General features: G+C 45.4%; 1 protein-coding gene across 2 annotated transcripts; it reads left to right on the plus strand.

The window, feature by feature from the left end:
* On the plus strand, positions 1–24713 carry apoba (apolipoprotein Ba). 2 transcript variants are annotated; one of them, XM_085342793.1, is made up of 29 exons: positions 1–139; positions 657–698; positions 1096–1208; positions 1294–1397; positions 1659–1806; positions 2782–2928; positions 3214–3338; positions 3415–3491; positions 4069–4525; positions 4795–4945; positions 5052–5198; positions 5754–5965; positions 7044–7251; positions 7329–7499; positions 7585–7788; positions 8096–8260; positions 9675–9880; positions 9959–10141; positions 10259–10389; positions 10980–11187; positions 11286–11458; positions 11540–11715; positions 11813–11925; positions 12016–12389; positions 14306–21841; positions 21942–22053; positions 22255–22287; positions 22402–22588; positions 22705–24713. In XM_085342793.1, the coding sequence occupies exons 1-29, from the start codon at positions 85–87 to the stop codon at positions 23851–23853; spliced, it is 13107 nt and encodes a 4368-aa protein (XP_085198919.1). In that variant the 5' UTR covers positions 1–84; the 3' UTR covers positions 23854–24713. The 2 variants fall into 2 exon arrangements, with proteins under 2 accessions (XP_085198919.1, XP_085198920.1); XM_085342794.1 differs by having other exon boundaries at positions 1099–1208.
* Positions 24714–24865: the final 152 nt, after the last annotated feature.

Raw genomic sequence — 24865 nt, forward strand, 5'->3', positions numbered from 1 at the left:
CTCTGAGCGGGACAGAAGGAGGGTCTTCATAAACGCTGAGCAGAGGTGCTGCTGTGTCAGTGTGGAGGAGGCCTGCAGCCCATCATGGGTCACAGGAAGCTGTGTCTGCTGCTGCTGCTCGGCTGCTGCGCGCGGGCTCGTAAGTACCGACCCGTCCTCGTGCACGCACACGAGGACGCTCTGTTAGTCTCACTCAAGCCGTTTTTCTACATGGATGAAAAAGTTGTTCTCTCACTGATCTCTGGGATCTTTCATTGTTTTCTTTCCTACTTTAAACTCGGTGCTTCCAGCGGTGTAGTCGTGCTGGAGTTTGACTCCAGCCGGAGACACGGGTCCCCTTTGGGGCGCGTCAGCTTTTCATGCTGTTCATATTATAAAAGTGTGAATATGAGCCATCAGATCTGAGACAGGAAACACTTGTCTCTCTGATGTGTGCCAAACGCAACAAAATCACTTTTTACACAAACAAATCTAAATTTCAAATGTTTGTATTCGAGTGTATAATGTTTATTTCTAATGGAACGCTTCAGTCGTCGGTGTGATCTTGGCTCTTTTTTAAGGTTTTATTATAATTGCGTCCTTCTGGCCTCTAGAAGCCGCTCTCATTACTCCAATATTAAAATACTGTTAAGTATGTTGATCGTGTTTTCTTCCAGAGGACGGGCAGGACGTGGACCAACAAACTGCAGCCTGTCAGTGTAAGTCATCCTCACTCTTAAACATGCAAACTCATTTTTATTCATTTTTATTAAGGTTGAGCTGAAAATATTACGTATTTAAAGAACTGTGGACTTTCTCCTCGCTGGAGAAGGTCGAGTGTGTGCACTGTGTGCAAACACACACATCGACCTGCTAACAGATCAATGGCGCACTGATAAACGCACGGCCTGTTTTCTGGAGATAGCGGCTCGTGGACTCCTGTCCTGTTTGTGAATGAGAGCTGCTGCTCACTCTCACCTGCGACGGGGTCAAAGGTCAGCTGCTGAGTCATGGTGTGGAAAGCCAATCCTGAGATGCAGCAAGAGGACAACCATCGAAGCCTTTTCACATAAAGGAGCAAAGCCCTGACCATGTGACCCTCTCCTCCCCCCACAGCAGCATCCAGATTCAAGGCCTTCAGGAAGTACGTGTATCGGTACAGCACAGAGAGCCGGAACAGCGTGACCGGCGCCGCCGACCTGAGAGACGGCCATGCGCTCACCTGTCAGGTAAACAGCTGTGTATGCGTCCCGTTTTTCACCTGATGACACGATGTTCCTCTCTGACCGTGGCTCTGCTATCGCCGCTCGTCAGGTGGAGGTCGAGGTCCCCCACCTGTGCAAGTTCATCATGCACACCAGGGGCTGCACCCTCAGGCCGGCCCCCAGCTCGGACGCCTTCCAGGCCGCCATGGAAAGGTGAGTGCAAAAACACAGACTGTATATTAAAATGGCATGCTGCTGCCATGTCGGTTTTTGGAGCAGCGAGCACATTTTCGAGTGAGGCTGGTTTATGACCCCGACAGGCTCCGACACTCTGCTCCCCTCAGAAAACATTCGATGTGTTACGTTTTAAAGATCGAGCCTTTGTGTCCACAGCAGCGGCGTGTTCAGGAGCAGCACCTTCACCAGCTGAACACGCCCCCCTCTGATCAGGTTTCACTGTCTTTGTTCATCCAGGAACCCTCTGAAGTTCACCCTGCAGGGTGTCTCCAACATTCAGCTTTACCCCGACGCTGACGAGGCGATCGGCATCCTCAACATCAAGAGAGGGATCGTTTCTGCTCTCATGGTGCCAGACACGGAGGACCAGCAGGGCGGCCGCACGGTGAGCGTCCTCTGAAACACTCCAAACCATAATCAGTGTTGTCACAGGAAATAGTTTATTTCAGGAAAAACAAAAAGATTTCTTTTATCAGGATTTTTTTTCTGTCAGTAAAGAAATTCAAACTTACCAAGAGTGGAAAACATGAAGGTTTTGAGTTTTAAGCCCACTTCCTGCTTCAACTATGTGTTCGTATCCACAAGATTAGCAAAGGTCACAGCAGGGTAACGCCTCTTCACTGCATTCAGACGTGACGAAGACGACCTGCTGATGTTCGGCCTGAGCTTCAGCATCGGGAAGAAAAGTGATTTCACTGACTGTGGCGAGGTTATTGGTCTGAGTGTTGCTGCGGTTTTCCCACCAACCATCTCTGAGCTTACAGAGGAAATATCGGTGAGCAGCAGGGAGGAAGTCTTTGTTGATGTCACAGGAGAACGAGCAGGAAGCTGACGGGAAGGAAACAGGAACTCAAATAAGCTCGTGAGAAGACCATCTCTGTGCCTTGAAGCAGATGGACTCCAGCAGCAGAAGACAACACTAGGAAACAAAGGCAACGACTGACACAGACTCATGAAACAGGACAACAGCAGATGGGAAACGGTTTCCTGATTTCTGCTGCAAATGCATGAAAGCCTGTATCGGTGCTCAGGCTGTGGTGTGATGGTGTGATGGTGTTGGCCGTTGGGCCCCTGACCACGCTCACTGTGCCCATCCCTGTTGTAATGTTTGCATGCCTCAAACATTAATGATGACACCTTCAGTATTTCTCAGTTCCATTCTTTAATTCTCAGGCTTGCAGCGGCAACACAGTCTGCAGCGCTAACTTGTTCATCTCCCGTTTTCTGTTGTCTCCTTTTTTTTATCTCCTCCTTCGGCCTTACATTCGACCTTTCAAAATAAAAGTTCTGTAAACATCACACCTGTGTGACCTCAGGACCTGTCTACTATCCTTTTTTCTGCTGTTTTCTCCTTTTTCAGAGCACCGTGCACGGTCAGTGCGTCACTCTGGTGAACTCGAGCAGTGATGTTGCCACAGGTGTGACGCTGGTCAGAGATCTGTCCCAGTGTGACCAGTTCTACAGCAGAGAGCTGACCAACAGCCCGCTGGCCCTGCTGCAGAGACTGGTGGGAACTCAGAAGCAGTTTGTTCTTTTCTTTACCCTCAGTTTGATTTCCTGATTACTGCAGAAACAAATGCACGAAGCACTCAGACAGCTCCACACACCTTAACGATGTAACATCACCTGTAATTATTCTACTTAATGTTGTCCTGTCTGTGAGCTCGCTGAGGCTGACCGCAGACCTCGTGACAGTAATGTCACAGTAATACAGCCTCCGTGTCACAATAGTCACGAAAAAGGAGTTTAAATGGTGCAAACATGTTTTCTGAAGTCAGGTTTGTGTTTCCAGCACAGCCCGATATCCAAGCTGATCACAAGCACTCAAAGCTGCAGCTACCAGTTTGATCGGAGGGAAAGGCACATCACCACAGCCTCGTGCACAGAAAACCACAGCTACCTGCCGCTCTCCCACACGTGAGTCACCGCCTGACTGCATGTTTGTGTGCGTGCACAGGGCGCCGTTACGCCTCAGCTTTAATCTGCTCTGCAGGGACAGCATGGTGTCGTCAGAGCTGACGCAGGAGCTGCGCTTCCAGAGCAACAGGAGGACCAGCAACAGAGACTTCAGTGAGTGAGCTTTCCAGTCAGCTGTGGAGTTTCACACCTGGGGATTATTGTGTCCCCAGGTGATTCGTGTCACCTGTTTAAATTGACTTAAGGCTTAAAGTTTGCATTACTGGGGCGTGGCCTCTTTGACTGACAGGTGGATGGTGACACAGGTGGCTATAGCTGTCTGCTAGCTTCACCTGAACTGGACCTCTGGACCGTGTTTGTGCTGTTGGATCCTTTTTTGAGGACTTTTAATGACATTATGTGACCAATAATAAGGCTGCTCGGAGGTCACTGACTAACAGATCATCCAAGAAGTCTGACATTGAGTTTTAGTGAAGTTTGAGGATTTAATTTGGACAACAAAATATTGTCAGTTCTGAATTCTGAAGATTTGAAACGTGGGTGAGGTCATGTGACCACATCCATCCGTACACGTCGGTGCAACAGGCAGCTGCACCCCTACATGGCCAGCAGGAAAATAATTTAAGTCTCTTCATTAAAGTTTTATAAACCACTGCTGACGTCCATTTTTAAATGAGACTCACCTCTTACTGGGAAATGAATAAGTGACATCACATGTGTCTGTGTGCAGGTGTGGAGCGCGACCAGGTGAGGCCCCTTCACTTTGAAGATCCTGAAGATAAATCTCCAGTGCAGACAGGAGACGATGTTCTGACCACCTTACGGGAGCTGGTGACGTTAGCGGGCTCAGACCAGGGTCAAAAAAGGGCGGGGCTTTTCCATAAGCTGGTGTCCGGCCTGCGCGCCCTGAGGAACGAGACCCTGAGCCGGGCGGTCCCTGAGATGCGAGCGACATCAGGCTGGCTCACCTGGCAGGCCCTGTTCCAGTGCGGGACCTCAGAGTGCACCAGCGCCATCCTGCAGATTATCCGGACCATCGACGGCGTTTCCCTGGAGACAGACGCTCTGGTCTACGCCTTGAGTCTGCGGGCTGACCCTGATGCTGCACGTGTGCGAGACATGCTCAGCATGGCTCAGTATAAACAGAGCAAGCCCATCATGTACGCTCTGGCCAACACAGTGAAGAAGTAAGGCTATGATGCAGTGCTTCAGGTGACCACTAGAGGGAGACCCATGGTCCCCATGTCTCAGTGTCACACGTGAGGAAGTATCGGTCATGGAGGTGGAACCGTCGTCAGCCATAAACGGCCGACAGGGCGTGCTCGTCACCATACTGGGCAGACAGCGTGGTGTTGCTTAGCACACCCGTGATCATAACAGTTTCCATCTCAGTCATGCCTGCAGCATCACGCATCATCTGACCTGAGCAGCTGACCACACTCTTTTTCATCCACAGGATCCATAAAAACGCGGTAACGCCGGAGGTCACGGATGTGCTCACAGACGTGTCAAAGTTCATGGAGGTGCTCTTAAACGACTGCTCAGTCCCACACTACGACTCTGACCTTCCTCTTGACCCCGCAGAGATGTCCTTCCTTGTCCTGAGGGTACGTGAAGCGTGTCATGTAGTTTTAGATCCATGGACGTATTCTTCTGCTGAAAGCTGTCTCGGGGCTTCAGTCCTCCGCATAAATGTTGATTTCTAATCTGCAGGTCGTTGGGGTCATGGGTCAGGCCATGCAAGCCGTCAGCCCCAGCCTGATCTCGTCCATTTTACGATGTGCAAAGAAAGCAGAAGTCCCACTATCATATCAAAAGGCAGCCATACAGGCCTTTAGACGGATGGACGTCAGTGATGAGGTAAAGTCTCTCTCTTACATGGACACATCTCTCACACAGACTGATCTGGGAATGATTGAAACAGTCCAAAAATGACATGTCAGACTCATCTGCTCATTTTGAATCTGAGAATGTCTGAGAACCATCATCATGAACGTAGCTCATCACTGCATCCACACAGGAAGCTCAGACTGAACCAGAAGCACCTCCACCTCCTCTGAGCTTATTTAAGGTGGACTGGCGCCAAGTAGAAGCTGTGGTAATTCCTCTGGGTTGAGGAGGAGAGGAATCACCACAGCTTCTCAGCTTACAGGTTAAAGCAGCATCTCTGCTAGTATGGCAGGGGGCACATGAGTACAGTCATGACCGCTGAAACATCTGGAGCCACAAACACAAGAACACACCAGTCCAGCTCCTCAGTTCAAACACCTGGACAGCAGGTACCCACAGACATACTCCTGAACATTTCAAACGTGAGGCTGGCATCAAATTCAAAATGAACAGATACTGACTCTGAAAATGTTCAGTATACACGTGATTGTATTCATGTGTCACTCCCCGTGTGGTTGGTTACAGGTCAGAGATGTGTTCGTGGAGGTGTACCGGGACGATCACAGCCCCGTAGAAAAGCGTGTAGCAGCTTTCCTGATTCTGATGAAGAGCCCGGACCGAGCGACCATCAGAGACATCGTCAGCAGTTTGGAGAACACGAGGGACGAGCAGCTCAGGAGCTTCGTGGTGTCTTACCTGAACAACATCAGAAACTCAGACGAACCACAAATACAGCAGTGAGTGAACGACCAGGGATGTCCTGCAGGGGGCGACTCCTCTGAAATCTGATTGTATAGAGGTCTGTGAGAAAATGAGGCGGATGGTCATCTCTGAACTCAGTGAACTCTTTCAGTGGGCTCGGCCTCTAGTTTCAGGTCTGACTCAAGAAAACATGAAGTTCATTTTGGAAACGATTTAGGGCGGGGCTACTTTGTTACTAGCACCTGAGCGTCTGCTGTCTGGGTTTTATGTCAGGTTGGTTCGATTGAAACATCCAGAATGTTCACTCGAGGTTTTTAAACATCAAGACTTCAAAGTGTGTTTGACTCTGAGGGCAAAGACGTGACGTGGATGATGATGGTTACAGGGCAATGATAGAAACCCTGCGGCCTGTTCGACACTGCGGTGGTTACATCCTCCTGTTATAAACAATCTCAGATTGGAAGAGTATTACCTGCACGTTGAACGCATCCTCCTATGTTATTCGTGTTTCCAGCACATTCACACATTTATGTTATTATGTGATGACATTAAATGGACTAAGTACCAACACTACAGACAGAGAAAGTCAGAAACTCGCTGAGCAGCCACATCTTTAGCTGGTTGAAATCAAAGTAAAGTAAAAAATAAACTGAAGTTTTCTGAATAACAGTACTGCAGCAGACTTTAAAAATAAGAAATAAACAGAAGCTGAGGCTGACATGTGTAATGAGCAAAGATGGTATCGGTCCAAATATCAGAGTGCAAAGTGGAGAAAGGACAGGAACCATCCATCCAGGCTTCCCTGCTCTGTACCTCGTTAAAGCCCTCGTTAGGCTTTCACAGCTGAGGGACTTAAGTTAAAGCAGAGAAAGAAGCTTTGTTTGAAAATACAATCATATTGATTGTACATGCACTTCTTCACCTCACCACTAGATGTCTCATGTACAGTCTGTATCTGTGATTACTCTGGGCTGATAGATGCCACCGTAGCAAGAGGAGGGCACCGGCCGGGGATCTGTACACGACTGATCATGACTGAAAAAACAAAAGTGCTGCTGATTCTGCATTATATTAATAAACACTATTAAATATCATTTATTGTCCTTTCCAAAGACTCAGGGAGTACACTGAGTCGGCCCTGAATGGCCAGCCGTCACCCACAGGCGCCATCTTTGATGGCATGTCCCGCAACTACAAGCTGGACTCCTCCTTGGGATCAATCCAGAGCAACATCATCTTTGATGGAAGCGACACCTTACCTGAGGAGATGATGCTGGAGACCACGCTGAAGGTGTTTGACTACAGCTACGACATCTTCGAGGTATTGAATGACATGAATCTGCAGTACAAAAATCAGTTTTCTGTCGAGGTCCAAACATTTAAAATCTCCTTTTTAAGGTCGGCGTTGAAGGAACGGGATTCGAACCAACGATCGATGCTCTTTTTGGGGAGAGAGGTTTGCTCCCTGAATCCATTTCCAGACTGATGTACTTGGCGCAGGACAAAGCCCCAATGCTCAAAGCCATTTTGGACAGAATAGCACCCCAACGAGACAGAAGGAAGAGACAGGTGAGAGGTTCTCCATGTACACGGAGCTACCACATGAGCAAATGCTATGTCAAATGCTGAAACACAGACTGTCCTGTGCTCTCAGATCCCAGAAGACTTTCTGAAAGACATGGCGGACAGAATCCAGAAACTTGTGAATGATGTGAGCTCCTCTCCAGCGCCTGAAGCCGCCGCCTACCTCAGACTTTTGGGGAATGAGATTGGATATCTGAAGACCGGCGAGATGAGGAAAATGTTTGAGACTCTGTTCATGTACTACCACGTCTTCATCAGGGTACTACCTGCCCAGGTGGGATATTCTGTCTCCTGACCGTTTGGTGTGTTGATCGTGGCAGGAAGTGGCACACAGCTCCAGTGTGCATCGGTGCCTCGATGCAGCCAGCATGGCGACATTAGAACAAAACAGTTCATAACATCAGGAGAGGATCACAGATGATTTAGTTCATTAGTTTTGTTTCACTTTTTAATTTTATTTGCTGCTTAGGTTTAGGATCTAAAAATTACTCTGGAGCAACTTTTGTGGTGCTTTTAGAGGATCCAGATGTGATAGTGGACTCTCCCATCATGTTTGTTTTCTCCTGTTTTCTTTCCAAAAGGTGTTCTCTGAGCTCATATCCAGGACTGACAATGAAGTCTTTGCCCACTACATCTTCATGGAGAATGCCTTTGCTCTACCCACCGCATCTGGCTTCCCTCTCAAGTTCTCACTAGCTGGTGTGTTTGCACCAGGTGTCAGAGGAGGCCTGACGCCCTCGGCAGCGGTATGTTGCTGCTCTTCATCACATTACAAGTCATGAATCCCAGACAGGCCAAAAAACAAAAAAACAAATACAACTTGCAACCTGTAGGATATAGAGCTGCTGCATCGGATGCAAAACACTGGTATAGAAACATTATTCCAAAGGTACTGTATATGGACAACAAGATATAATATATAATACATCTTTAAATACAAGATTTACAATATTTACTTGTTTAATTTTTTTTCTGGATATGTTCCTGATCATAACTTTCTGAATTGTCAGACAGTTTTATTTGCTATTGTCCAAGTTTAATAATGTTCTTTGGTCTGTTTCTTTCATATTTGTAGTTATCGGTGCCTGTTTAGCTCGCTGCTTGGGTTTTAACTCTCCATGTTATTCCCATGCATGAAGGAAGCTCCGGAGTTAAGGTTGTGAAAAAGCTGGAAGAGAAATTACATTTTTCTTCAGGGTCCCCAGGCTTGGTTCCTTTTATGAAGTATAAAGTTAAAACAGTACTATTACGGAAGCTGGGGCCCAAAATAATACCAGAAAATAACTTTCTCATAAAAATATGGTTATTTTCAGTAATGACACTACAGTTTGTTGCCCTAATTTTACATGGGATTTTGCCTTTAGTGCTTTTAAACATTAAATTAGGAACATTTTAATGTGATTAAACAATTACCTATAAACAAGGTCAATGAATGTGGCAATAGGAATAATAATACTTAAATATACAGTTAGTTTAGATAATAATGGATTGCGTGCCCTGGGACAGAGGCGAGGCTGCCGTATTGCACCATCGGCCCCTCTGACCATCACCAGTAGGCAACGGGTGAAGTGTCTTGCCCAAGGACACAACAACCGAGAGTGTCCGAGCCAGGGCTCGAACCGGCAACCTTCCGATTACAAGGCGAACTGCCAACTCTTGAGCCACGATTGCTCTAAATAGCAATAATAATAATAATTATTTGATGTAAAAAAAGTTTATAAGAATCATTTTATATATTTTTCCACAGCATTAAATTTGAATTTAACAGTTCAATCAGGTGAAAAAATTGTAATATAAAAGTATTTTACAGTTTTGTACTGTTCTTCTAGAATATCATTACATTTACATAAATAGACTGATTTCACATTTCAAATGTAGATTAACGTAAAATCACTGTAAATGTAATAAAACACAATTTTCTTGTTTTTTTTTTAATGTATTTGTCTGTTTAGATTGTTAAAATTCATTCACAAATGCATCATAATTTCACAAATATTTGTCCGTTATTTGAAAGATTGAACTGTTAAATTCAAATGTAATGCTATGGAAAAATAAATAAATAAATATATAAAATTATTCTTATAAACTAAAAAGGAAAAAAGAAAGAAAGCAGAAACAAGTCATGAATCCCTGTGTTACAGCTGCTCTGTGTCTCTGCAGACTGAGCTGTCCTTCATGCCTTCGGTTGGACTGGAGTTCATCACCCAGATGGGCGTGCACATTCCAGACTACGTGGACGCCGGGATTCAGACGCACACCAACATGTACCATGAAAGTTCCCTTAATGCTAAAGCTACAGTTAACCGAAGGCAGGTCAAGCTGTCCATCCCTGCTCCTCAGTCGAACACTCAGCTTTTCAGCGTGAGGTCAGTGACCCACAGTCTTTCTCTGTTTGAGTTGTGTTGTTATCACTCACCTCACTCCACGTTCTTTCTGAAATGCAGCACCAAGGTGCTGTCTCTGTCATCTGGTCAAACAACGATGGGGCCATGCAAGGTGGGAGACCGGGCCGACTCAGTCGATTGCCAGCCTCTGCTCAGTGGTCTGAAGCTCTGCACAGCAGTGCGTTACTCCAATCCTACCTCTGTGGATCAGGCACCATGTTCCCCTCTAACCGGAGAAACCAGGTAAGAAGGTTGATCAGCTCATCTGAGTTAATCCTTTGTGATTTGACTTTGACATCTATTGCTGCTTTTTACCACACAGCTAACAAATCCTGGATTAATGACAGTTTGTTCTTTCAGGTTTGCAGTTGAAATCCAGCCAACAGGAGCAGTTTCAGAGTACACCGCCACCATCGCAGATGAAACGGTCAGAGAGGGCAAACGAGGGCGCCATAAGGTGGAAACGCTGAAATTAATCCTGAAGGCAGAAGGTAACGCTATTAAATATGATGTCTGGACGTGTTTGTGTGCAAGCTCAGTTCATAAGACTGAGAAGGTTAAACCATCATGCTCTCCCAGCTCTCCCAGCATCATGAACAAATATGAGTCGTTCTCACAAAACAGAGGGTGCTGTGTTTACTTTGGCTCATATCTGTCTTCATCATATTTTATATCTGGGCAGGGACATCTCAGTAGGAGTGGTCGCCCATGATCGGAAGGTCAGGGGTTCAAATCCACTGAACGGCTACCGTGAGGTACCCTTCTCCCTGTACGCTGCTCGCCGGGCGCTGCATTGGTGGCTGCCCACTGCTTCACACAGTGAATGGGTTAAATGCAGAGAGGATTTCCCTACGGGGATCAATAAAGTACACATTATATAAATCCTTGTTTTCTTTAAACTGTTGTCAGGGATTTTGGAGTGTCTTTGGGGTGTAATGGTCCCTTCAGTGAAAGAATTCATAAAAATGAAGCACATTTTTGCTGACGCGTGTATTCTTTTCCTGTGCGTACTGGATAAAAGTCCACCTGTTGCTCCCTGCAGCTAACAGCCGGCTAATTGCTTTAATTCTTATCTTAACAGGTGACGATTCATCGGAGGCCTCGGCAGCTCTGAAATACAATCGCTTAAAAAACACCGTCTCTGCTGAGGTCGTCATTCCTGACTATGACGTGGAAGCAGGAGTCAAACTGGTTTTCACTGAGAGCGGTGCTGAGAGGAAGATGAGGGGCATCACCATCGATATCACCAACAAGAACATCCCACAGCTGACGCTTGTTGGACGTGCCAGGTACAGAGTTCATTAAACAAGTCTTGGGTCCTTTATGAGGTTTCGGTTGTGCTGAGTGGATGGGAAGCCGACAGTACACGTCTTTGTTTTAAATGCAGGCTTAGCATGATGAATGATGGCATGCTGCAACTCCAGATGGTCGTTCCTTCTCTGAAAGCCGATGCATCTCTCACTGCAAACCTAAAGAAGGATGAAGATGTGGTCATGGACCTGGAGACCATCATGCACCTCTCTGAGATATCATACCAGCAAAAAGCTTCCCTAAAATACGGTAACTGTGCCTCCTCTCATCAATACAGGGGACAGCTGCATGGATTCAGTCATTTGAGGGTTTTCTGGATTTTCTCTGCAGATAATGACAAGTTTGAGGTGGAACTGAAATCTGACCTGAATTCAGAGATGCAGAAAATGATCCCTAATGTGGAGGCTCATCGCAGGCAGCTTCAACAGCTCGTTGATGAGATCCTGGACCAGAGGGTGGCGAAGACAGACATGAAACTGCGTCACATCATCACAAAAGGAATCGAGGTGTCATAAAACATCGTGTTCAGAGTGTTACGCAGCTTTTACAGGCAGTTTTACAGCTTTACAGTGAGATCTAACAGGTCTTTGTTTCACTTTGAAGGCGGGTAACATATGGCTGGACAAACTGACGGCGCACATCCCCACTCTGGCAAAACTGCGAAGTAAGAGAAGCCTCTCTGATCTCGCTCTGCCAGAAAAACTGTTCCTGCAGTCGTAAGTGTTTAAAAAATCAGCCTCCAGATATGAATAGGCTCCACCTGTTCTGCAGCGCTTCAGTGTTCACCTTTCATTTTACCTCAACAGCGACACTTTGTTCCGGTACCAGTTCAACAAGGACAAGATGGCCATCTCACTTCCTCTTCCACTTGGAGGCAAAAAGTCCGAAGAGCTGAACGTACCAAACTCCCTGTCAGTGCCCCTCATAGATTTACCACAGATAGGTCTGTACATCCCACCCAGGGCCTATCAGCTCCCACGGTTCACCATACCACCGTCTCTGGATTTGTCTCTCCCCCTTCTCGGTCTGGCTGCAGCATCCACAAAGATCAGCAGCAACTTCTACAGCTGGGAAGGCTCGATCTCTGGGGGCAACAACACCGCCGATGTCCCCAGCTACACTGCACAGTTCAGGGCCACGGCCCAGTCACCTTTCAGCCTGTTGTCATACAAGCTTGAAGGTAAAAAGTTATTCTTCTGTCAAGTCACTTAAGACTCTATGAAATCTGACAGGATAAGATTGAGGCTGGCTAACAATGAGCTCTGCGCTCATGAAGTATTTAAATCAGCACGTGTGGTAGGCTCATGCACCTGTCAGCCGGCGCGTCATATTACTGTTAAGTTGGTCTTTGTTAAGATCAATTTGAGTCAGACTCTATGTTGGTTTTACAGCAAAGAGAGATCGGACCAGTGGGGTCCTCTGAAAACTTCCATGTACTGTGATATTTCTGCAGATTCATTTCCTGTTACTGGTTCAGCCATGGTCAGGAACAGTACTGATTAGAGATGGCACGATACCACTTTTTTATGTCCGATACCGATACCGATATCATAAATTTGGATATCTGCCGATACCGATATGAATCCGATATAGTGTTTTTTAATCAACAAAACTGTTTTTTAAATATCTTGCTGCATTTTGTATAAGTTCATACTCAAGTTTAAAACAACAACTACACTAAAGCTATTCTGTTATACCTGTATGCAAAAAAAAAAAGTTTCATAGTTCAGCAATACTGATCAATCTAATAAACTCAAACCTACACCATCCTCCCTATTCTGGTATTTTAAAGAGTACTTAGCGTAAATATTAAGCAACCTAACTAATAGGGTTCCAACTCCCAGCAACAACAAAAATAAAATAAATAAAAATAGGGAACCACCCCTCACGCTCCACCTCATGATGCCTAATTGACGTAATCAACCAACAACAATTTGATGCAGTGTGAAAAAAAATGCACAGAAATCAATTATTTTTCAAGAAATATTAAATAGATTCAACATCTTTCTTCAACAAAATTGCAGACTGCACAGATGGTACCTTCCCAAAGGAAAAAGTACTATAGCTTACTAGGGTATATATATTAGACTTAATAGTCACTATATACAGTAATTGACTTCTATTCATTTTACATCAAATTAAAACTTTGGGTGTCAGATAATTATTTATTAAAAGCTCGACATTTTAAATGAGAATAAGAAAGAAAAGTATGTCTTTGTGCCCCCTTTTCCCTGTTCATGCCCTATCGGCCCCCCTGGCTAAACTTTGCTAGATCCGCCCCTGCACAGTTACCAGCTGTCAGCTACGTAGAAAAAGATCCTCGAGTAGAAAGTAATATTAAATAAATTCTAACAACAGCTGATCAAGCTTAAACGTGCTGCTGTTGTTCAGCCGCTGGTTTCCTCTTTCTGGTGCAAAGTGGGCCAAAAACAAACAAGACAGAGGGACTCGCGACAGAAAAGCCGATCAGCTGATCATTAAGCAGTTTCATGATTGAAGTAGCAGCAAGAAGAGGCAGTCGCTCCATATATCGCTTGTTAAGCTTAACGCAGGAATGCTTTACATTCAGAGATGGACTTACACACTTGCTTTACTTCTCTCGGGGATAACTTTGTCGGAGATTAAATGCCGGGTTGTTAGCGAAGCTCCAAATGCTATCCAGACCACCGACAGGTCCCGCATGCCACAGCCGCTCTATCACGTGATGCATACTGCTCCGACGTGCTAACGTTCTGAGGTGAGTTACGGCGTGTTGCAAGTTTTGTGAGGTGCTTTCGTGATATTTAATGGATCGGATTACATTTTTTATTTTTCTCCGATATCCGATCCAGTAATTTAGGTCAGTATCGGACCGATACCGATACGTAATATCGGATCGGTCCATCTCTAGTACTGATTAGTGCACATTTGGGTTGTGGTCCAAAACAAACTGCAAGTGCAGCAACAGTAAGATCAACACCTCTCAATCAGTGCCTGGAAAGCCCTGATGGTGCAGTGAGAAGAGTCTTCACTTACCAACATTTTGTCTTACAGCAGGTAAAACGTCATGCTTCCATGTTTGCATACTAATATAGTATCATTTGTGTCTGTTTTAAGGCACCGGGATGATGTCGGGAAGAGGCGATGATAATCTCAAGTATCTTCTGAATAGCTCCTTCAGCCATAGCCTCATCGACACAAGCGTCAGCGTCTTAGAAACATTAAGGGTGACGGACAAACTCAAGGCAAGAGCCAATTACAAGATGGAAGCTTCTAGTGCTTTAGGCTTGCAAGCTACCCTCTACTACTCTGCTCATGCGACTTCCTCCCTAAATTCAGACGAAGTCTCAGGAGATGGCACCGTCAACGGACTCCTCAAAATTGGCTCATTCCACACCAACGCTTCCTACCTTCACAGCTACAACCTACGCCCACTAGATCGAGAAGGACGAGGAGAATCCACTCTGAAGTTTGACTCACCAGTCCTACAAGTTCACAACACAGTCCGTGGAGTCTGCAAAAACTCAGAGTTATACATCATGTCCCAAACGAGCGCTCAGAGGGACATGCTCCAGCATGTGGCAGAACTTAGATATAAGGATACGCAGCTGACCCTGAAGTGCAGTGTCTTGGCCAAAGCCATGGGGGAATCACTAAGTAACCAAGTTGAGTTTGGAGTGTCCAACCAAATGGCCCTTCTCACAATTGAATCCCAGGCATATGACGACAAAAACAGGGTATACTCCCTGATATCAGGATCTCTGGATTCAAATGGGCTTCAGGTAAACTCTGAGGGTTCCCTCACCTTAGAAACAGGGCGTGTCTGGCATAAGGCTTCTGTAACAGCTGGAAAAAATGGTCTGACAGCAAGTGGCACAAACAGCATACAGTGCAGTCCTGTGACAGTGGAGAACATTTTCAACTGTGCGATAGACAACAGTGGAGCATCCCTGTCCTCCTCTACCAAAGCGATGGGTGACGAGAGCAGAGGGGAGCTGAAAATTGAGGGTGAAGTCACAGCTGCTAAAGCCTCTCTTTACGGTGACCTGAAGGGATATGCGTACGACGCAACGACATTAAGCAGCGTGAAAATGATGCTGGACAGAAGAGCTCTGAGTTTTACCGGAAACACAAAGGGAACACTCAGACAGATGAAAACAGAAAACAGCCACAAACTCACCCTCACCCTGTGGACCCTCAGCCTCCGCTCCGAGTCAAACAACTTCATCTGTGACGATATTTACTACAAGCAAGACACCAAGCTCGATGTGAAGCCATTTTTTACGCGATTCAATATGAGAAATGACCTCCGGTTTTATGACGTCGCTTTGAGCCACGAGGGTCACGTAAGGCTCGAGCCTGTTAAGGTGGATCTCCGTGGAAGCATGACTGCAGCTCACAGAGAGCAACACAGCGTCAAACATACCTATGAACTCACCTATGACTCACCTGTGGCTGGCACCATGAAATACAGCACATCTGGAAACGTGATGGACGCCCAGCTCACTCACAGCTGTGAACTGGAATTTGCTGGACTGTCTTTAACATCAGACTGTGAGGCGCAGGTAGACTCTGCACCTGTGCGGTTTAACAGCAGCGTTCGCACCATGGCGCTGCCTTTTCGCCTCACTGTGGATGCTGGTTTCAACGCGGCGGGAGAAATTAATCTACATGGGCAGCACACCGGAGACACGTACAGCCAGCTGCTGCTGAAAGCTGAGCCCCTAGCTCTTTCATTTGCACATAAAAGCGGCATATCAACAGCTCATAAGCTTCCAAGTGGGGAATCCTCTGCTGGTGTAAAGAACATATTTGAAGGTTTCCTGACTCCAAGTGATCAATTATTATCTTGGGAAGTAAAGTCTAAACTGAACGACCGTGCTTACAACCAGGCGACCAGTATTTCCAACAATCCAGAGAAAGCTGAATTGGAGTTTTCAGCAATAATGTTAGAAGATTTACAAGAAAATGCAAAATTCAACATGTCTGGTTTCCTGCAGTATGATAAGAACAGTGACTGTCATATCATCGAGATTCCACTCATCGAGAGCTTTCCTGCAGCTTTTCAGCAGCTCAAAAACACACTGGTTCAAACCTTAGAGTCACTGCAGCAGGTCATCCGTGATGTAGATATCGACGGGCTCATCAGCAACTTTAGAGAAAAGCTAGAACGCCTGCCGACACAAGTGAGTAACTTCATGCAAGAGCTAGAGTTGGAGAAAAAAGTAAATCAAGTGAAAGTGAAACTTGATGATTGGATCGGTGCCTCCGCTGTCACGATGAATGACTTGGAGCTTGCTGTGAAGAATCTGAGGAAGAATTTAGAAACCACAGTAACGGACATCATCACCAAAATTCAAAAGCTCGTTTTTTCCGTTGAAGAGTACATCAAGGGTGGACGTCTTGAAGCCCAGATAACAAATGTTCTTTCTGATGTCGGAAATCACACGTGGGCCTTCGATGACCAATATAAAATTAAGCGGTCATTTCTCAGAGTTCTTGATATCATCGAAGACATTATGAAACAGATCGATTTCCAGAAACTCCGGATAACCGGTGCTGTGTTTCTCCAGGAGCTAGACTCCAAATATGAAATCTTGGAGACGATTAAAACCAAACTATCAGAACTGAAACGAGTCATTGAGGATTTTAACATCAAGTCGATTTTTGAGGATCTGAAGGAGTATCTCCTTTCAGTTGACTGGGCTGCGCATGTTGAGCAGTTATCTTATAATATCCCCCCTTCAGAGATAGCAAAAGTCATGGAGTCGGTCCATGATGTTATCGTCAACTGGATTGATGAATATGAAATCCCCAACAAAATCAATGAAGTGTATTTCTACATCAGGGATCTTGTTTTAAAATACGACCTCGATGATATATTCAAACAGCTGATGGATCAGGTGGTGATTCTGGTCGAGCAGTTTAAAATTGAAAAGACTGTGCAGTCACTGGTAGAAGCTTTGAAGTCTATCAAATTTGAATATTTTTATGATAAAATAATGCAATTTCTGTCCAGTGTGACAAATCAGCTCAGAGCGATCGACTTTAAGAAGAGCATCGATGACCTTAATGAATATATTTCTTCGACTCTTAAATCAATGAGGACATTTCGGTACGGTGCCTTCGTTGATGACGCTAATAAGAAGATTGCTGAACTAACAAACTACATCAACGAGCAGATTAAAATATATGAGCTGGTGAAAAAAATTGAGGCTGTTAGGGACTTTTTCAGAGAGATCCAAACTTCCATTTTTACGTATTTGGATGAACTAAAAAACACAAAAGTGGCTGATGCTCTAAAAAGACTGAAAAATGTGATCGATACTACATTTTACAACGACATCAAACTGAAGGTGCAGGATATCCTTGAGGATGCAAGGGAGAGAATTGTTGACATGGACATCAGAGGCGAACTGTATTTATTCCTCGAAAGAGTGAGCGATTCCTACAGAAATATTGTTGAATTAATGTCTGCAAACTTTAACCAAGTGATGGATCAGATTGTAAAAACAGCAAAGGACAATGAGTTCATTGACCAGACGAAGCAGGCTGTAGATGAATTTCTGAGCTTACTGAAAAGAGGTAAGATTGAAGTTCCTACTTTTACAGTACCTCTCACTGATCTTGTTATTCGAGGATTTACAGTTGACATGAAGAATCTGCAGGACATTAGCATCCCAGCTCAAATTTCACTCCCTCCGTTCACCATCCTCAACTTGTACACCATCCCTGGCTTCACGATAGATGTCGATGAGATCAAAGCTAGGATCATTGCTCTGATAGATGAAATCAGAGACTTTGAGATCCAAACACCTGACCCAGAGGAAATCTTTGGTGATCTGAAAGTTCTCTACCTGTCTGAACTACCCGATCTCACCTTCACAGGAATAACTCTATCGGAAATAACATTTCCAGCAATCAACATTCCCAAGTTGCAGTGGAGAGGCTTTGATGTCTTACCACTCCCAGTTCCAGAGATAACTTATCCCAGGATTCCCAGTGACATTTGTGTCCCACGTTTTGGAAAACTCCATGGAGAATTTAGGGTGTACTCGGAAGACCTGACTCTCATTACAACAGGAAAAATTGAAAACTCAACATCCACACCAAAAAACCCACAGTTTACAGCCATCGTTGCGTCTCATGCCAAGTCGCGCTTCAAGGCGCTGGAGTACACGTTTGAAGTCACGGCTCAGCTGGAGGCTCCCAGAATGAAGAAGCTGCAGTTCACAGAAACACTGAAGGCTGCACACATGGCCTTTGCCATTGACCACGAAGGATCCCTGATACTCACCGGCACCGCTGCTGAGGCTTCTGCCAAGACTGTCACCAGAGCTGCAACCCAAATGTACACAGCAGAGTTGGTCAGTAAAATGGACCTTACTTTAAAGAGTGGAGTCCATGCAGCCGTAGCCACAGCCTATAACCACAGCTTGAATATCCCGTCACATGAAATTTCAAGTCAGGCATCAGTGAGACAGAATATAGCAGCCTCTGCAGAATCTGGCAGAGTCACTGTGACTGGAGAGACTACAGGAAATGGAAAGTGGTCGGTTTATGACTATGCTGATGAAGGTACTCACAAAAGCAACATGGAGTTTGATGTAAATTTCAGCACTGCAAAGTTAACATTTGTTGGAGAAACTGACTGTGAGGCCTTAAAAGCCAAGCACACGCTAAGAGCTGAATCAGTGCTCTTAAATCGGATTAGTATTGATGCAAAATGTGAAACTGAAACTCCATCTGTGAAGAAGAGTGTTTTGGTTTTGGATGGAGTGGCTGATATCGGGGACCTGAAAGTTGCGCTCGCAGCCTATCACGATGTTGAATTCAATGGAAAACTGACTGGATCCATGTCCAACTCGCTGGAGTTCACAATCCATCCATTTGAGGTGGCCTTCGATGTTAAGAATAAAGTAAACTCGAAGGTTTTCTTTCCCCTGAGACTGACTGGAAAGGTAGCTCTGCAGCATGACTGTGGTGTTGCATTAAACTCTGTGAAACAGCACGCGTCCTGCTTTGCTTTGGCAAGGTTCAATCAGTACAAGTACAGTCACAACATCACCGCAGAAAACAATGATATGGACATCTTCTTCCACTCTTCCGCAAACGGAGAGGCTAACCTGGAATTTTTGACGATTCCGCTCTCTATCCCAGAGATGAGCATACCTTATTTCCATATTAAAACCCCTGAAGTCAGAGAATTTCCGCTGTGGGAAAATGCTGGATTCCAAACTTTGCTCACCACACCTCAGCAATCATTTGACATGAACTTGAAGCTTCACTATTACAAGAACCCTGACACCCACAGCTTTGAACTGTACCTTAAACCGATCTACGGTGCAATCAGCGACAAAGCCACCGTCCTCCAGGCTCAGTTTGAAGAGTTTTGGGACAAAATGGTTGCATTTTTAAAAGATTCATACAACCAAGCAAGGCCACAGTACATCAAACACAGAACTGACACATCTAGCCTGCCACCTAGCATCTTCAGAGTCCCCGGATATAAAATACCAATCCTGGATATACAGGTTTCACCTTTCAGTGCCGAGATGCCGGCCTTTAGCTATTTCATTCCCAAAGAGGTCAGGACCCCAAGCTTTAAAGTCCCAGCTCTGGGGTTCTCTGTGCCGTCCTATACTCTTGTGCTGCCATTATTAACGTTTGCTGTCATTCATGTTCCAGAAACGTTAAGTGAAGTAACCTTGCCCACTTTTAGACTGCCACCCATGCAGAACAACATATCGATCCCAGCTATGGGTAACATGACATTTGATTTCTCCTTCAAATCCGCTGTGATTTCGTTCATTGCCAGCGCAGGCCTTTACAATCAGTCTGACATTGTTGCTCGTTTTGGCACCTCTTCAACGTCAGCGTTTGACATTTTGAACATAAAAATCGACGGCACCGCCAGCTTGACGAGGACGAGAGGAATAAAAGTGGCCTCAGCTGTTTCCCTGGAGCACGACAACATCAATGCAAACCACGAATGTGCTGTCAACCTCAACAAAAGGGGCATGGAAGCTTCTTTAACCAACACTGCAAAGGTCAAGCTACCCTTCCTCAACCTGGAGCTGAATCAAGAGCTCATCGGAAACACCAAAACAAAGCCAAATCTCACATCCAAGAAAAAGTTAAAGTACATTTTTAGCATTCCTCTGATTGAGGCTGCAGGAAACTGTGACATGAACTGGGAACTGGAAGCGCTTCCTTCTTATGTGTCTCTGGAGACCTGCACCCAGGGGAAGACAGACATTATGATGGTGAACGGCCGTATCTTTTCTGGAGATCTGGAGAATAAAGCCAGTTTCTACTTCACTGCCAACAGCCTGCGTTCAACTGTCAAGACTGTCTTAAACTCAAACCTCAACAAACAGGAGAAACAAAAACGAAACTCCAACAACATCTTCCTGTTTGACTTGAATAAGGAGTTAGCTCTGGCAGTTTCCTTGCAGCGAATTTTTGCAACGGCTGAATGCACGAGCACCAACAATGTCGATTTGGCCTTTTTCACAACAAATGGAAAACATGTTACTAAAGGAGAACTGGACTTTATTCCTTTAACGACCTTCAAGACCAAACTGAATATCGAAGCGAGCCAGCCGAGCAGTTTGGGTGATGCTCGACTCATTCAGAGCATTAACCTGGCCGTCAGCTCAGAGAAGCAGTCTCTCACCTGGAGAGTTAAGGAACAGCTTGCGTCTTTCGTCCATGCTCATCTTTTACTGCTGTCCAATGATGAATCAGCAGTGCACTTGAATTTGGCTGGATCAGTAGAAGGTCCCCTCGCTTTTTTGAAGACAGTTAAGATTCCTATTTATCAGAATACCCTCTGGGATGTGCTCAGGTTTGATCAGGTCACCAGTATGAATAAATTACAATTCCTCAATGTCTCCACTAGTATTGTGTACACAAAGAGCATGGATGGCCATGAATATGCAATACCGTTTACCCTTTTGGAAAATGGTGTCAGTTTTAGCGTCCCTCAGATCAGCATTGCAGTGCCTTCATGGCTCAAAGGAATTCCAAGCTCCATAAGGAACATAGACGAGTGTCTGGAAAACCCAGACGTCCCGGATCATCTCACACTTCCCCCTGTGATCTCACTTCCTGCCTTTAATGTACCATTCACGACACTGCATGTGGAGCCCTTCACACTCGATCCTAAGAACCTCAGCGTCCCGAGGGTGATCAGCACCGAGGCCTTTGAAATCATGCTGCCTGGCCTGCCAGTACTGTCAGTGCCTGGTTATGACATTAACACAGAGTACCTGCAGGGAAAAACATCATTCCTTTCATTTAAGATACCACAATATGAAATCACAGTCTTACCTTTTACTCTACCAAAATCAGTGACCATCGGGGGGCAAACCATCAGCCTAAATTACATCACACGCCAGATTTCCAACTTTGACCTTCCAGCCATCACCATTCCAGAGCAAAGAATCGAAATCCCTGCAACGACCCTCCATCTGCCTTCAAGTGTGTTTATCCCATCTTTTGGTGCTCTCAGCGTCTCTGTGAAGGTTTCATCTCCCATTTATAGTGTGTCGACAACTGCCAGTGTCGAGAAAAAGGACTCTGACCTATTAACTTCACTGAAATCCAGATGTGTTTCTACCATGAACTTCTTGGAATACGACCTCTCTGGTAAGACTAAAACATACGCCACTTTACCTGATACCACACATTTGTAAGCATTGCTGCATGTAAGGCAATATAAAACCTAATCTTGCCCATGTTTCCCCAGCTGATGCAACCATCGTATATGATAATGGGGCAATGAGTCTAACTGGGAAGGGAAAATTGATTCACACTGATGGAAATGTCAACTGGCAACATGTTTTGGCACAAAATGTCCGGTAAGTTAAACAAACGCTGCATTCTAGAGTCGACTGGAAACACTGGTTTAACTTTAAATAAGTTTCCCCATTTCTGTACACTGGTAAACATTTCATGCACACCACTAAAGTGCATCAGAAGCTGTGATGAACTGTCTCAGATCCCATCCGATAAACATTCAAAGTCTGGAATTAAACCCTCAATCGCTCGTTTTCTTTCAGAATGAAGCGCCGAGTCTCAGCAGCTGAGTCACTGTGAGTTTATTTCATGCAGATGCTGATGTTTCACATCTCTCCATAGTTCTCTGTCATGTGTTTATCACATATGATCTGGAGCATATCTGTACTAACGGTGTGTCTGTTTTAAAGGGAGCCTCGTCACACACTTAGCGTTGACATCAGCAGTCGAACGTTCACAGATGTGAGCTTCCGCTTTGCTTCCCGCAAAGATGGCATCACTGCATCCGTGTCTTCGCCATCATCTGGTTTCCTTGGAGTGCATTTACAGAGGAGGTCTCCATCACAGTTGTATGGGAAGCTGTTCAGTCGATACCTGGTATTACATCTTAGACTCTTTTATTTCATATTATTGTTACTGTGAGTGCAGCTTTCCAGACTGTTTGATGCTCTGTTTAAAGTCATACTCTTCTCAACGTCTTCCCTCACTCTCAGTCGTCTCCAGAGAGGGATACCGATGTCTTCGCTGCAAAAGTCTCACTGAGAAACTCGCAAAAATTCTTTGTGCAGACTTCGTGGAATCGGGACTTCCTTTGGGATGTGATGGAAGGCACCAAGCACAGAGTTCCTGCAATGACAGACGCTGTGTTCAAGTGCATTAACAAGTATCACACCTCCCACTTTGGCTTTGACATCAACCGTGGCAGCAAGAAGCTGAAAAACACACTTTCTTATGCCATAGAGCGAGCCTACGATCAGGTTCCTGTGTCTTGTACCACACCGCAGGATTGGATCCAAAACTTTGCTGATGGAGCGCGAGATAACTACCGGAAGGCCTCTGACGTCTTGATGTCCATGACTGTGCAGGATGCTATAGACAGGCTGTTTGAGACGGTGAAGCGTGTCATGAAACAGTGTGAAAACAACATGAATGTGCTGCTAGATGCAGCCTTGCAGTTTTTGAATGACACACGGTTCATGGTGCCGGGATCGGAGAGGAAGCTCTCTCTTATGGAAGCGGTCCAGGAAGCCCGTAGTGCCATTCAAAGAATCAACGGCCTCGTGGAGAACATCTCTACAGACATCAGGAAAATCAGGTTCACCGTACCTGGAAGTGATGCTTTTGTTAGCGGAGATGAGATCATGGATAAGGTGGGGAATATTCTGAACCAGCTGAGAGAGGGTGTGATCAGCGTGATCAACGTGCTCCACCTGACAGCTGCTGGATGTTTACGCGTCGTTGCTGAAAAAGCTGAGAGTTTCCTCGCCTACCTGCAAGATCAAAACTCTGAAATTTCCTCTAAAGTTAATGCCATTTATGCAGATGTTCTGCAGTTTTCAGAACAGCACGGCGAGGAGGCGCAGAGGTGCACGACTGAGTACAGAGACCTCATCAAACTCAAGACCCAGAAAGCCTTAAATGCTCTGAGCATGGAGCGAGTAAATGATGGGACCAGCAGGATCATCAGTATTTTGCAGGTGCGCTTCTATGAGGGACTTGAAGCCAGTGTGGCTCTAATGACCAGGGTCTCCCAGAGCACAGCACCCTACGTTAGAGTCAGCGATGAGAAGATGGACATTGAGATACCTTTACCCTTCCTCTGGAGGTCTTTCAGCGAATGGCCGACGCCGCTTAGGCAGTGAATCACAACTTTGAAGATAAAGTGGTTTCATAATGGATGAAAAAATTGAAAAACCCCTTTTTTGACAATAAAAACTGTTTTAAAGTGATATTCATGAATGATAAAAATAAATTACGTTTCTTCTGTGAGATTCACTGAATGTGGTTCAGCCTGCACGTTGCTGTTTGTTGGTGTTCAGCTAAACAGATGCTGAACTCCAGTTTGTGTTTGTCTCATTGTGTCCTCCTGAAGCTCCTGGACTCATTTACACAAATAACATCAGAAATCTATAAGAATAAGAAGCATCAAAGCTTTCTGTGGTTCTTAGTCGTTTCCTCCTTTGTTGTTTGGCTTCTTCCTGTTAAACTTTGAAGATCAGTTTTCTCATGTTGGTTTACTTCCTGTTCTTAGGTTGTCTGCTCTGGCCTCCTTTGTTCCATCTGTGTCTCATCCCCAGTCAGCCTCCGAGTCCAAAAAGCTGTAAAATGTAAACAAACAGAAGGAAATGCAAATCTAATAAACTTCTATTTTACCTGCAGAAGAACAGAGAAAACATAAACTGAGAAAACGTACCATTTTAGGTACAATAAGAAAATTCTGCAACATCCGGTCTTCTTTTAACAACAGTCTGTAATGTCTGTGATCGGCACACTGGGGTGGTGGTCCCTCTTTTCAGGAAGGGGGGACCAGAGGGTGTGGTGCAACATCCTCAGCCTCCACGGGGAAGCTCTACACCAGGGAGCTAGACAGGAGAATCTGCCAAACATGTGCTTCCTGGACTTGAAGAAGGTATTCAACCACGTCTGACCTGGCATCCTTTAGGGGTGCTTTGGCAGTACGGGCTGGACGATATAGCCTCAAAATGATATCACCATATTTCTGACCTGAGCAGCAGATGTTTCTGTAACCATTAAAGCTGCTGGTCTGAGTGACATCAGCAGCGCTCCCGTTATTTTCCTCCAGTCTGGATGTTTGAAGTCTGGAAGTTTGTGAAGAGAAACTCTTTAGGTCCAGTGTGGAGTGAGGAGCAGGGA

Source organism: Diplotaxodon limnothrissa, linkage group LG19, assembly GCF_057381915.1.
Source record: "Diplotaxodon limnothrissa isolate DT_005_m linkage group LG19, D_limnothrissa_male_GT1.1, whole genome shotgun sequence".
In the NCBI taxonomy this organism is placed as follows: domain Eukaryota; kingdom Metazoa; phylum Chordata; class Actinopteri; order Cichliformes; family Cichlidae; genus Diplotaxodon; species Diplotaxodon limnothrissa.